Source organism: Macaca thibetana, chromosome 5 (assembly GCF_024542745.1).
Source record: "Macaca thibetana thibetana isolate TM-01 chromosome 5, ASM2454274v1, whole genome shotgun sequence".
Classification (NCBI taxonomy): Eukaryota; Metazoa; Chordata; class Mammalia; order Primates; family Cercopithecidae; genus Macaca; species Macaca thibetana.
Window position 1 is genome coordinate 122,665,450 of NC_065582.1, and position 13,509 is coordinate 122,678,958.

The 13,509-nt window shown below is 37.4% G+C and overlaps 1 protein-coding gene across 2 annotated transcripts; it reads left to right on the plus strand.

Moving 5' to 3' along the window:
• The first annotated feature begins 684 nt into the window (after positions 1 to 684).
• On the plus strand, positions 685 to 13,128 carry AMTN (amelotin). 2 transcript variants are annotated; one of them, XM_050791437.1, is made up of 7 exons: positions 685 to 738; positions 4,525 to 4,608; positions 5,605 to 5,670; positions 6,611 to 6,700; positions 10,451 to 10,486; positions 10,913 to 10,939; positions 12,874 to 13,128. In XM_050791437.1, exons 1-7 carry the CDS (start codon positions 685 to 687, stop codon positions 13,126 to 13,128), a joined length of 612 nt encoding a protein of 203 aa, XP_050647394.1. The 2 variants fall into 2 exon arrangements, with proteins under 2 accessions (XP_050647394.1, XP_050647395.1); XM_050791438.1 differs by having other exon boundaries at positions 4,528 to 4,608.
• The last annotated feature ends 381 nt before the right edge of the window (positions 13,129 to 13,509 follow it).

The following is a 13,509-nucleotide window of genomic DNA, read 5'->3' on the forward strand; positions in this document are numbered from 1 at the left end:
ATATGATATAATGTTGTGTACCCATTAAATAAAATAAGCCTGTATGTACTAACACACAAAGTTGTCCATTATTTGTTAAGGAAACATAAGTTCCAGAGCAATCTACATAATAGACTTCATTTTTTAACTATGCACAGAACCCTATATTTTGATGTTTGATTTATGTGTTCATACTTACATGATAAAACACGTACATCTGAGAAATCATTTGGGAAGAAGAGGGAGGTGAAGAAGCATTTAAATTATTTTATTGTCTGCATCTTTTTTTAATTACATAAGGTATGTCTCCCTGAAACACCTTCTATTCAAATGGTAGACATTGGGTAATATCATGTCTGCAGCTAATAACCCACCTAATGAAGTGTTGGGAAATGAAGAAAACCAAATGATTTAACAGACAGCTAAATCCTGATTGGTCTCTCAGTTTCCAGTCTCCTGGAACTGAGTTTAAATTTCTTCTACAAACACATACATCATTGAAGGGTAAAATTTTTCACCAGAGTAAACTTGAGAAATCAACTGGACCTTAAGTATTATACATTTTGCTTCCTGGACACAAAGGTAACATTAATTGACCATGTTTCAAGTAGAACATTCGTTTTTAAAGTATCATTTTCTCTTAAAAGGAAAAAAATACAGTGGAAGAGTAACACTGTTTTATTATTGTAGGCAGCAATTTGAAACATGAAGACTATGATTCTACTGTTTTGCCTTCTAGGATCAACTCAGTCATTACCAGTAAGTATGTTATGTTTGTTTTATATGCCAACCAGCTTCAACAGCATCTCTAGTTGCAGACCTACCTCTCTCCTGCCCTCCATCAAAACTGCTCTGTTTTGTGACTCATTCCCTGACAGTGTCCAGTGTTTATTTTGCAAGGCAGAAAATGACAAGCTAATAAGTTGTTGGTACATATTTCAATGTACTTGTATTTTTTAAATGCATCCACTCCATCGTGGTAAAAGGTCAATTATTTTGGCAGAGCAATAGGCTAGAAATTAGGAGACAAATGAATGCCTTAAGTGGATGATTATTTTATTTTCCAAAAAGAAATTTTTTCTTGGCAACTAGTTATTTGCTCATGAGTATAAATTCTAAAAAAAGACCACGAAAACATATGATACCAAAGGCATATGATTAAAATGATCAAAATTTTTGACTTAGAACATTACATCATAAATAGTATTCACATATAACAGGAAAAAATAAAAAAAGCACTAGAACTCCAACATTTGCTCCATTATTTTGTACACATAGAGAAGAATGGTTTGGATCTCTAGGTGGACTTCTCTTTGACTGTTCAAGATGGTTCAAGACCATTAAGAAAAAAATTACAATATACTTGCTATAAAATAACAGAATAAAAGAAAGCATACTTAGTTGGGCCTCAAGCTTACTCAAAACTTCGGCATCCATTCATACAATCAAGAAATATTTATTAAAAACTTTATATATGCCAGACATTGTGCTAGGCGCTGAAGAAACAATAGTGAGAAGGAAAAAAAAGGCATGATCCTTCATGGTGTTCACAAGGATTGTAGACATTAATCAATTTTTTTATTTTTTTAACTTTTTGATTTTTACCAGTATCTCTTGCCAATTTTTTATTTTTTACTCAAATGATTTTTAAAGAAATGTTAAATTATAAATAATAACTGTGATGAGTTATGTGAAGGAAATGAACAGGGTAGGATTACACGGGGGAAGGATGAAACAAGATACAGTAGCCAACCTCCTTCTTACTTTATCCCAAATATATACGTGTGTGTGTGCGTGTGTGTGTGTGTGTGTGTCCCCGTTGAAAGAAGTTGTCTGTAAAAGTTTAATTTCCTAAACAAGGTAAAGTATGAAGTTAATTTTTTATAGAACAAATGGTTCTTTCACTTCGTCAAATACAGTTACCAAAAGATTCTTCAAAATACAGTTTCTTTAGTATATTTAAATTACCATATAATTGGTGAAAACTCAAAATAAGCAAAACTTTCCAGGAGCGCAACTCTCATGTGAAGTGGGCTGGGGTGGAGCAGGCCTGCTGTGTAGGCTACGGCAAATTGCTAATAGACAATGAGAGCAGCTAGAGAGTCAGTGGGGCAGGGCAGCAGGGAGGCGACACTGAAACATCTCTTTGGTATAGAAACAATACCAAATGAAACATCAGGACACATAGACAAGGTATTTTTTACTATTTGTAAATGAATTTACTGAGTTAGCATAAAGTTATAAAGAGTGAATCCATTTGCAAAGGTGGACACATACAACAGCCTAGCAATTATTTTCAGTAGATCAAAAGTTTGAGGAAAAGTATCAGATGGAAAATATAATGTTAGAAAAAACAAATATAAGACAAATCAAAGACACAGAAAGTGAAGGCCCTAGAAGAAAACAAGATTTTATTCCTCCAACAAATACTTGTTGAGTGCTTACTATATACCAGACATGGATTTATCTTCTTGAGATAGATCACTGAATAAACCACAGTGTTGCCACCCTTGTGAAGTCTATATTTTAGCAAGGAAACAAATGATAAATGGTGAGCAGTCTAAATCAGTAGGTCACATGACAGGATAGGAGGTGGTGGGCACTACATAAAAAAGACCCCAGAGCAGGGTGAGATGGAGCAGGCTGGTGGTGCACAGTGGAGAAGGGGCAGGCTGCATATTCAGGACAGCAGTCAGGTTTGGCCTCAATAAAGAAGCAGGTGAGAGAGTGAAGCTAATGTCTAGGGAAAGAACATTCCAGACAGAGGGAACAGGTGGAGGCGAAATTCTGAAGCAGGAATGGACTTTACCTGTCCCAGAAACAGCAAAAAGGCTGGATGGCCAGAGCAGAGTGAGGGAAAGGAAATGAGGTGGGAAAGATCAGAGAGCTACTGGGGGCCCGGATCATGAAGACCCTGTAGACCACTGTGGGGTCTCTGGCTTTTACTCTGAGTGAAATTGACAGTCGTTGGCCAGGCACAGTGGCTCACGCCTGTAATCTCAACACTTTGGGAGGCCAAGGTGGGCAAATAACTTGAGGTCAGAAGTTCAAGACCAGCCTGACCAATATGGTGAAACCCCATCTCTACGAAAAATACAAAAATGAGCTGGATGTGGTGGTGTGCACTGGTAATCCCAGCTACTCAGGACAGGGGAATCATTTGAACCCAGGAGGTGGAGGTTACAGTGAGCTGAGATCACGCCACTGCACTCCAGCCTGGATGACAGAACAAGACTCCATCTCAAAAAAAAAAAAAGCAAAGAAAGAAAAGAAAAAAAAATGGTAGTCATTGCAGGGACTGAGCAGAGGAGTAACAAGATTAGACTATCATTTTCACAGGGTCACTCTGGCTGCTATGCTAACAATAGATTGTGGGAGATGAAAAGACTTACTTATGAAATATATACATAATCTTAAAGCTGAAAGGGACCTCCTAGAACAGGTAATACCAACCTCTCCTTTTTTTTCTTTTTTTTTTTTTTTTTTTTTTTTTGAGACATAGTCTTGCTCTGTAACCTCCTGCTCCTGGGTTCAAGCGATTCTCCTGCCTCAACCTCCCAAGCAGCTTTTTGTATTTTTAGTAAAGACAGGGTTTCACCATGTTAGCCAGGCTGGTCCTAAACTCCTAATCTCAAGTGATCCTCCTGCCTTGGCCTTCCAAAGTGCTGGGATTACAGGTGTAAGCCACGGTGCCCAGCCCCAACCTCGCCTCATCACTAAGGGGAAACTCCAATGTGAAACCAGAACTGCTCCAGAGTAACCTTAGATGACTCAAGGTCTGCTGCAGAGCCAGAGGACCCCACCCCTGTGCCTTCCAGGATGCCTCCAGGAGCAAAAGCAGATTTGGTCAACCTGCCAAAAGGGAAGCATTTTTATTTGGAGACTAAGAGCACTTACAGGGATCTACCACTGGCTCTGCTGCTCACTATGTCACCTTGGGCAGTTTACCGTAAGCATCAGTTGCCTCATCTATTAGACAAAATAATGTAACTAGACCAAATGTGTAGGAGGAATATTTTCATATCTAAAATTCAGTGATTTTTAATACACTAATAAAATATCCAGGCCAGAAAGAAAACTGAACTTCTGTTACAAGAGTGATGTGGCAGGCATGGCAAAAGTGGGAAGCTTCATGAAAAGGTAGTAAGAATGACAGCAGCTTACCTCAAGCCCTGAGAAAAAGCAAATGTGCACAGAGCTAATGTACAGATTATATATTCATGTCCTGGCAAAAGATAAAGGCAGGTACAAAAAAAGAAATGGGAGCCAGGAACCACCACAAGATATCCCAGGTGCTCAGGTGCATCCCAGCCCCTGTGCCCCCACACCATCCCACCCCTCCTGGGCTGGCATTTTTCCACTCTACAATTACATTTTTCCACTCTACAATTACCATGCACATAATGTTTCAGGGAATTAAACTCCTCTAAAATACTCAAAGCCTTAATATAGACATTTTTGCATTGGGGGCAACCTGGATATAAATGGATACAAAATCTTAAACACATTCCTGCCTCATCAAATATGTATTTGTTTTCACAAAAGCAGCTCAAACCTGCTTTGGGACTCCCTCCCACAAAACTGGCTCCGGATCAGGGAACACTACCAAACCAACAGCAGTCAAATCAGGTAAGAGCCCTACAATAGGGAACGTGTACAAACCAGTAAAGAAAACACATTAAGACTGGTAGGTTTCAAATCAAAATTTACATGAAGACTGTACAAGACTGAACAAGAGAGAGAGGCTTTTCATTTGGGAGTGGGGAAAAGAACTGATATAATTTTCTGAAAAATTTGCACAGGAAAAGTAAAGCACTGTAATTCTTTTTCCTTTTATCTAAATAATAATTTGGTTTAGCAGTGAAATCTAGTCAACTTTGAAAAGGAATAACTATGTCTATTTGCAAAGTTGGTCATCTATGGCCTTGAGGTACCATGGCATTATCATATGCAGTATTTGCTAGCAATAGCAGGGAATCAGAGGTGATCTATAAAAAATAACTGCAGACTCCCTCCTGGTTTTGTAAAGTTTCATTGTTGTTGATGTGTTGATGTGTTGCTATTTAATCTGTTTCTTCAAAGCGTAAATACTTTTGAAAACTGCAATATCTTTCGGCAACTACGCTCCCTCCCACTTCAACTCTTCCTCTACCATGAAGGACCGTGGCTTACCTACTTCTACATTTTGTGAAGTAGTACAATCAGATAACACTAGAGTCTAAAGTCTTCTCCTTAGTCAACAGAACACTCAAGTCAAGAACCATTCCCCCCTCTTAAGGAGACTGAATCTTATACAATTTGGGAACCCTCTTTCAGAAAAAGAATACAAAATTAGATATGTAAAATTAAGTACTGAAATAAATATTTATAATTGGATAAGAAATAAGAGTAAATCACAAATTTTCTGAAGCTGATAAGTACCGTAAGCTTGAAACATAGCTAGGGGACCTCCCAGGGCCACAAACAGGGCAATGCTACTAAAAGGCCCCGAGGCTTCATCTTTATTTACTTTCATGATAAATCCACTTCTGACAGGAGTGTCAATTACATGAGGTTATCCATCACTGACAGAGTAAGGGAAGCAGGCAACCTCTTGTCTCACACATCACTTTTAATCCCCTGCAGGTCTTTCCTTCTTTAAGTCTGATACCATTAACACAGATGCTCACACTGGGGCCAGATCTGCATCTGGTAAGTGATCTTTTATATCATTTTAATACCCATTGTGAAATAAATATAATGCCTAATGTTATGGTGGGGGGAGCATGGATATGGATGTGTATATCCACAAATGAAAACACACACATACGTATCCACCTAGATAAGTTGAAAGAGAGGAGAGAAGAGTCCAAGAGAGTTGGACATCATTAAGTTTTTCTTAGCAAGAGAGTCTCTAAACAAATGGATCTAATTCTTTCCTTCCCCAGTTTCTCTATCCTCTTCTCCTCCTCTCTCAATTCCTCCACCATACCTTCCTTAATGCCCCTACAGCATCCCCACATCCACATAAACACTATCACTGCTATTATCACCCCCAATGACAGGAGCAAACTGAAAGAGATAGAAAAATCTTCAGTGTCTTCTTATAGAGTATCTGTACAGATCTTCAGTCTTCTCACAGAATATCTGTATAATCTGTTTGGGAAGAAAAATAAGTTTCTTTCCTGACTTAAAGTGGACTTTTTAGTGGTCAAATTTAAATATAGTTCATGTTCCAGACAAAATATGTATTCTGAACCTCATAATTTTCACGCATAACCTAGAGGAGTTAATTTCTTAATTGTAAAACAGCTATCAGAAAATTTTCAGGAACAATTACTCTTGTAGCCAAAAAGGGAAAGCAAGGATACAAATAAATCAACTAAGTAATTCTCAAACAGAAGAGGTTAAATGCCAAAGGAAAACTTAACAGGGGAAAAATTAGCAATAGCCCCTGTGGTTGTACTAGCAGACTAAATAAGTCTTTAAATTTCATCTTTGTGTCTAAGTATACATGCAATAGAATACTATGTATTTATATAGCAAATCCTTCCTTTAAATATATTTTACGTTTAGTAAAAACATTTTAGTTTCCTAAATATCCAAACTGGAAAAAAAAAATACAATGAAAGTCTTCTTCCTTGCCCTACAGTTAAATCCTGCTGCAGGAATGACACCTGGTACCCAGGCCCACCCATTGACCCTGGGAGTGTTGAATTTACCACAGCAACTGCAACCAAATGTAAGTTGAACAGCTGGACTTTAGTTTCAACATTAAAGAGCATTTTCTCTCAGGTGAAAGCCTACAGTAGAAACAGAATTTTTTAAAGCTTCTTGAAAATTTTGCCCAGATTATTAGCTGACGAATGTTCTACTGAATATAGATCAGTATTTGACAATCTGGTTCTTAATGAAAATTCATGAAAACTTACCCAGAGAACTGACCATGCTACACCACAACCTCTCTAGAATATAATTTTAATGGAAAACAGGAAACCTTGAAAAGTTGGGGAAGATTGAAAAGTGAAAAATATATGGGGGGAAGTTGAGAGATCCTAGGATTTTTTCTAGCATATTGTTTTCTCTTGAAGACTTTCTGGGTGACCAAGATCATCTCAAAGAAAAATTAAGAGGTGGATAAAGTTTATCTTCAGCAAATCTAATTGTCCCACTTTTGTGTCCTTTTTTTTATTCCCCCTTGAAAGTCCCCAAGGACTTTTCAGTATTTACCATTTACCACCTCCCACTATCACTTGCTTTCAAAAAAAAAAAAAACCCCTGAAAATCCTCTTACACTAAGATATAAACTTAAGGCATCACCTGTTTTTGAAGTGCTTGCATTTTAACATTGAACAAATTCCAAATTTTTACCTTCTTGAAACTTTTCTAAATAGCGTAATAGGCTCCAGAGGGGCTGGGTGCAGTGGCCCATGCTGTAATCCCAGCACTTTGGAAGGCCAAGGCAGTAGGATCACTTGAACCCAGGCATTTGAGACCAGCCAGGACAACATAGTGAGACTTATCTCTACAAAAAATAAAATAAAATAAATAGCTGGGCGTGGTGGGGCACATCTATAGTCCCAGTTACTCGGGAGGCTGAGGTGGGAGGATTGCTTGAGCAAAGGCGGTCAAGGTTGCAGTGAGCAACGACTGTGTCACTGCACTCCATCCTGGGTGATGGAGGGGAATTCTGTCTCAAAAAAAAAAGAAAAAGAAAAGAATGCCTCTGGAGGAAAATACATTAATCCTTTCACAGCAAGACTAAGTTGTTTGTAGATAACTTATTCTCCCCAACATGTGACCTCAGTCCCCACTATTCAACATAATGGTCTAATTTTTTGAAGAAGCATTTATTATTGTGTAAGCAATATATGTTAATTATAAAGAATTTAGAAAATGCAAATTTTCTAAAATTTACATATAAGCAAAAACTAAAATAAAATACACTTGGAATCTCATTAGCCATAATCAAACACCGTCAACATTCTAGAGTATGTCCTTCCAGTCTTTTTTCTATACGTATATTTTTAAAGACAATGTTTTTGCTATATTTAATGTTTTGTAACATGCTTTTTTCCACAAATATATTTTGAACAGCTTTCATGTTTTAAAATATTCACTTACAATGTTGTTTTTAATGACCTCTTAGTATTCCATGGTATACTAAATTACTTATTATGAAAATTTGGGGATTTTTCCAAAGTCTTTGCTTCTATAAACAACGCTACAGTAAGCATCCTTGTGACTAAGTCTATGAGTATTCCAGTGACTATTTCCTTGGACCAACTCTTAGGAATAGAATTTCTGGGGCCAAAGACACAAAAAGTATCTTGATAATAAAAATTTGGATCATAAAAGTGACCCTCTGAAAAAGATTTAAGATGCAAACAAAAAGAGACTCTCTGTAACAGATGATCATAGTATAATCTACATACCGATTGCCTACCTTGAAGGTAGACTTAATACATCTTCACGTTCCCCAGAGAGTATCCTCCTAAATCAAGGCATTAGTGGAGCCTGGAGATGCTACAAAAGTTTCAGTACAGAGAGTTTCACGTTGTACACTCTCTATGCAATATTATAAATCAATCCCCATTTGCTGTGGGAATTCTTCAATGTCTCTAGGCCATGCTACCACCAAGGGTTCCCATACCTGACCTTCCCCTGGGCAGCTCTAGTCCCTCCTACCCTGCCTTTCCCTGTGCAGAGTGGCTTATTATCTCTGCCACAACCCGGACACCTACTGGTGGCTCGCATTTATCAAAGAAAGTTGAACCATGTTGGTGAACTCTAGAACCACACGATTTCTGGTGAAATGTCAGCTCTACACTTACTACTTACATGATGTTGGCCAAGTTACTTAACCACTCTGTGGCTCAATTTGCTCAAAATTTAAAATGGGCATTACAATAGAACCTTCCTCTACAGCTATTGCAAAGATCAAGTAGTAAATATATGGAAAACACTCAAAACAATGCCTACCGCATAGTAAATATGCGATGTGTTAGCTATTACAATTTCAAATAATTTCTCTACCGACAACTAAGAAAAAAGTCTCCTTTATTATAATATTGGTAAACAATTAGATTACCTTTCATTACAGTTTTTACGTAGACATCTATGCTTTCCTCTTTTTATCTTTTTGTTCTTTCCATTCCAACTTCCCATTAAAGAAGAAATTCCATTTCATCTTCTCTTAAATCCAAAATGTACCAACCACTTTCCCATTGCCAACGTGAAGGCTAGCTGGGTTTTTTGTTCCTGTTCTGTTGCCCCTTTTTTGTCAGTAGACAAGCACCTGATTGTGAGTAAGCCTTTTTCATAAATGTATGTAATTTTTCTTTATTGACATTCCATAGTTCCATAATTCCTGCACCAACTGTCTTGGGAAACAATAGTTAAGAGTCTATTTCATAAGACTTTCAAATCTTCTGGTTTGGTAATTATGAAATTAAGAGTCCCATTTTGATGACTTTCCTGACACTTTGAATTTTCTATAGAAATAAGAATAAATTTTTAAAACCTTAGCTTTCTTTGACAAACTTCAGGCCAGTTCTCAGAGTAGCAGAGAGTACTGGAGCATGCCAACACCTCACTCAAATCTTTTTCATCTTTTTATAACTAAATTTATAATATTTAGTTATCAGTGACCCTTGAATTATTTCTTGCCTAGTTCTAAGAGCTATGCCAATGTCAGGGGTTACTGAGCAATATTCCCTATAATTGCCTTATTTTAACAGCAAAATGTCCAAGCAACTATTGCAAGACTAAATATCTATGCCTCAAGAAATCTCACATTTGAAAATACCCATCACATGTTTTAATGTGTCTTCCGAGATGCCATATGAATGAAATCTGTAAATTTTAATATTATTGTTACTTGAAATAATTTTCAGTTTGGAGATATCTTGAGACCAATTGTTTTTTTCGTTCATCCAGTTTACTAACTTCTATCTTCTCAATGTGCTACCTTGAACTGGTTTCTAAATCTCTCTGGGACTGATCTTCTTTTTACAAATTGGAAAAGTTCCAAACTCCCATCCAGATCTATGAATTTATATCTATGATAATAGATAATACATTAGTAACAAATATCTGTTTAACAGATACTGTATCCTTTTAAGAAGTTATCAATGGCTGGGCCCAGTGGCTCACACCTGTAATCCCAGAGCTTTGGGAGGCTGAGGCAGGCGGATCATGAGGTCAGGAGTTCAAGACCAGCCTGGCCAACATGGTGAAATGCGGTCTCTAGTAAAAATACAAAAAATTAGCCAGGCATGGTGGCAGGCACCTGTAATCCCAGCTACTCAGGAGGCTGAGGTATCGCTTGAACCCAGGATGCGGAGGTTGCAGTGAGCCGAGACCATACCACTGCACTCCAGCCTGGGCAATAGAGTGAGACTCTATCTAAAAAAAAAAATAAAAAAAAAAAGTATCAATATTTATACCATGTTCCCGAACTTTTGAATGAATTTTTCTCTAATTTTTTCAGATGTTACCAATTTTTGTCACACAACTTGGAGCCCAGGTAAAATTATGCTTAATATTGTCTTGATTTTAAATCACCTTGGTGTGAAATGTTTATTCTTACCTCAATTCACTAGATAGTTGTGAGGTTTTCAATGTACTTTGCACTGTATGGACACTGATAATCACAAGAGCTTGCTTTCTGCATAAGTTTTCTTCAATGAACATCCACTTAATGATAGAAAAATATATAATTTTTGAATGGAGATGATGTCGTATTACTCAAAGAGTGAATGTTAGCAGTCTCCCATCATATACTGACTTGAGTTTTGTAATATAGATCATAAGGCAGTTTAACATTTTATTGGAAATGCAAAATCTCTATAACCTTTGAAAGTATTTTAAGTTTCCCAGTCATGTTGTACATATATTACTACAAATATATTAAAATGTGTCTAACAGTTTGTGTTTATCTTTTTGCTTTTAGGGCACTATCCTAAGCTCAGAGGAGTTGGTAAAAAAAAAAAAAATTTAATACTATTTCAAATTATTTTCACTTCTATCACAATGTTTTCTGTCCTCATATAGTCTCTCTTGACCATAAATCCTGAATATGGTGTGTACTACAATGAATTGAACATTTTTATAGTTCCTTACATTAGATTATCCTCTCTTTGTTTGGGGATTTTATCATACTTCTCCAGCTATTTTTCTATTAATTTGACTTAGCTTTCATTTCAATTTATTGCTATCAGATTCAGTTCTATCCAGAAAGGCAATGCACATTTTTTAACTTCATAAGGATTGCAATCTAGGATTATAAACTATTGAAATGTATACAAATGTAGAATAATATAAATATTAACTTTTTACAGGAAAGATTAAATTCCTTGACTTGGATTTTTAATTTTTATGGAACAATATATCTTTTTCCAGCATCAGATAGTGATGAACTCTTTCTACACACATAAATAATTGGAGGGCTGTACCTAAATAAAGTTAATATCACCACTGCTAGACACTTCAATGCATTCCTCCATAGGTTCTTTTCTAGAGAAAACAACTTGAATTAACATGATATCTAAACATGACAATGGTACAGAATTGAGGCAATATTTGGAAACAGTTATTCAACAGCTTTTCTATTATGGAAAATGTAGATATTTTCTATATTGTCCCTAAATAATCATCAAGTAATGGGGCTAGTGTCTGTTTTGCCAACACTGATACCTGAACATCCATATCCAGCTACTGAGGTTCTTCTATAACCAGGACTTTAGCAGATCCTTTACATATGTTGCCTTCAACCTTCCCCAAAGCACAAAGCAGATATTTTTGACCCAGCTTTACAGATAAAGAAACTGAGGTTAAAAGTTTAAGTAATTTACGCCTCAAAGGCAACAATGACAAGAAAAGAGTGGATCCAGATCCAATGCCATTTTTTAATCTACTACACTAATGGTTTTTCAAACATTTTTAATACAAATCACAATAGCAACTACATTTTTCATGCAGCTTCACACACACACACACACACGTTAATGAAACAGCATTCACCTTTACTATATAGAATGCACTACTAGTCTACTGCCTGTTTTATTATTTAATGATGACTGCCACTCACCTTTTTCACTTCAAAACTGTGGATATCACAACCCTCAGTCTGAAAACGTCTATACTCTGCTCCTATCTGTCATCTAGCGTAAGTCTAATTCTGGTTTCAATATCTCTTAAATGTAACACAGTGTTTCCCAAACTTCATTCCTTGCCCAGCGAATCAGGATGGCATCAAAAACTGGTTAAAAAGGCAGATTGCTAGGTCCTGCTCCAGACCTGCTCGATCAGGATCTCTCTAAAAATAAAAAACTCCAATAGACAGGAATTATCTATCTATCCTCAAGGAATACACAATAGCCGAACTGCCAGAATAAATGTTTCTGACTGAATATTCCAATGCCTTTGAAAAATACATCAAAAAAAACTTGAAGGGATGAAAGTCATCAGGATTAATCTACTTGAATCGATTTTTCCATTAATTTTTAATCTCATATTTTTTTGGAAAAAAAATGTTACGAGCAAAAGAAAGATTACATGTTAGGTTTAATTACAGAGATAAAGCCCATCATAATTGTATGGATTTTTCTGGCTTAATTCTACCTCCAGATTCAGCTGATAATAAAAAAATTGTTGTTCCTTTTCCCAGGACTGGCTTGATTCTGGCTTTCCGTTTCTGAGGGAAATGGAGCATAGCAAAGAGTCCCGGTATTGAATCAGACTAGACTGGAGCGAGGGAGTATTTACCCTGAGGAATGCCAGGTCTTTGCTGTCTTCTCTGACTTTACTCTCTCCATCTTTCCATTGCTACCCAAACTTGCTCCCCTTAAAAAAGAAAAGGCTTTAACATGTGTTGCTTTTAACTTTGTTTTCTGTTTGCCTCCCTCATTCCAGCCACAAATCTTCACGAGCCTCATCATCCATTCCTTGTTCCCGGGAGGCATCCTGCCCACCAGTCAGGCAGGGGCTAATCCAGATGTCCAGGATGGAAGCCTTCCAGCAGGACAAGCAGGTGTAAATCCTGCCATCCAGGGAACCCCAGCCGGCCGCCTCCCAACTCCCAGTGGCACAGACGATGATTTTGCAGTGACCACCCCTGCAGGCATCCAAAGGAGCACACATGCCACCGAGGAAACCACCACAGAATAACCAAATGGTAAATTCTCCTAGCTTGGAACATACTTCTTGGCTATAAAAGTCATCTGCAGAATGGAAAAGAGGAGTTCTTTGTCTTGCCTTGACAAATGCAGGTCTTAGTAAGATTAGGAAGCCCCTTTACTCACTCACAATTGACTCCAGCAACGAGGGAGTATTTTTACTCAGCCACCAATCCTCTGGTATTAACACTGAAGGAAGAATGTGTGTGAGTGTTTTCGGTTGTTTTGAGACAGGGTGCTGCTCTGTTGCCCAGGCTGGAGTGCAGTGGTGTGATCTTGGCTCACTGCAACCCCCGTCTCCCAGGTTCAAGCGATTCTCATGCCTCAGCCTCCAAGCAGCTAGGATTACAGGTGCACACCACCACACCTGGCT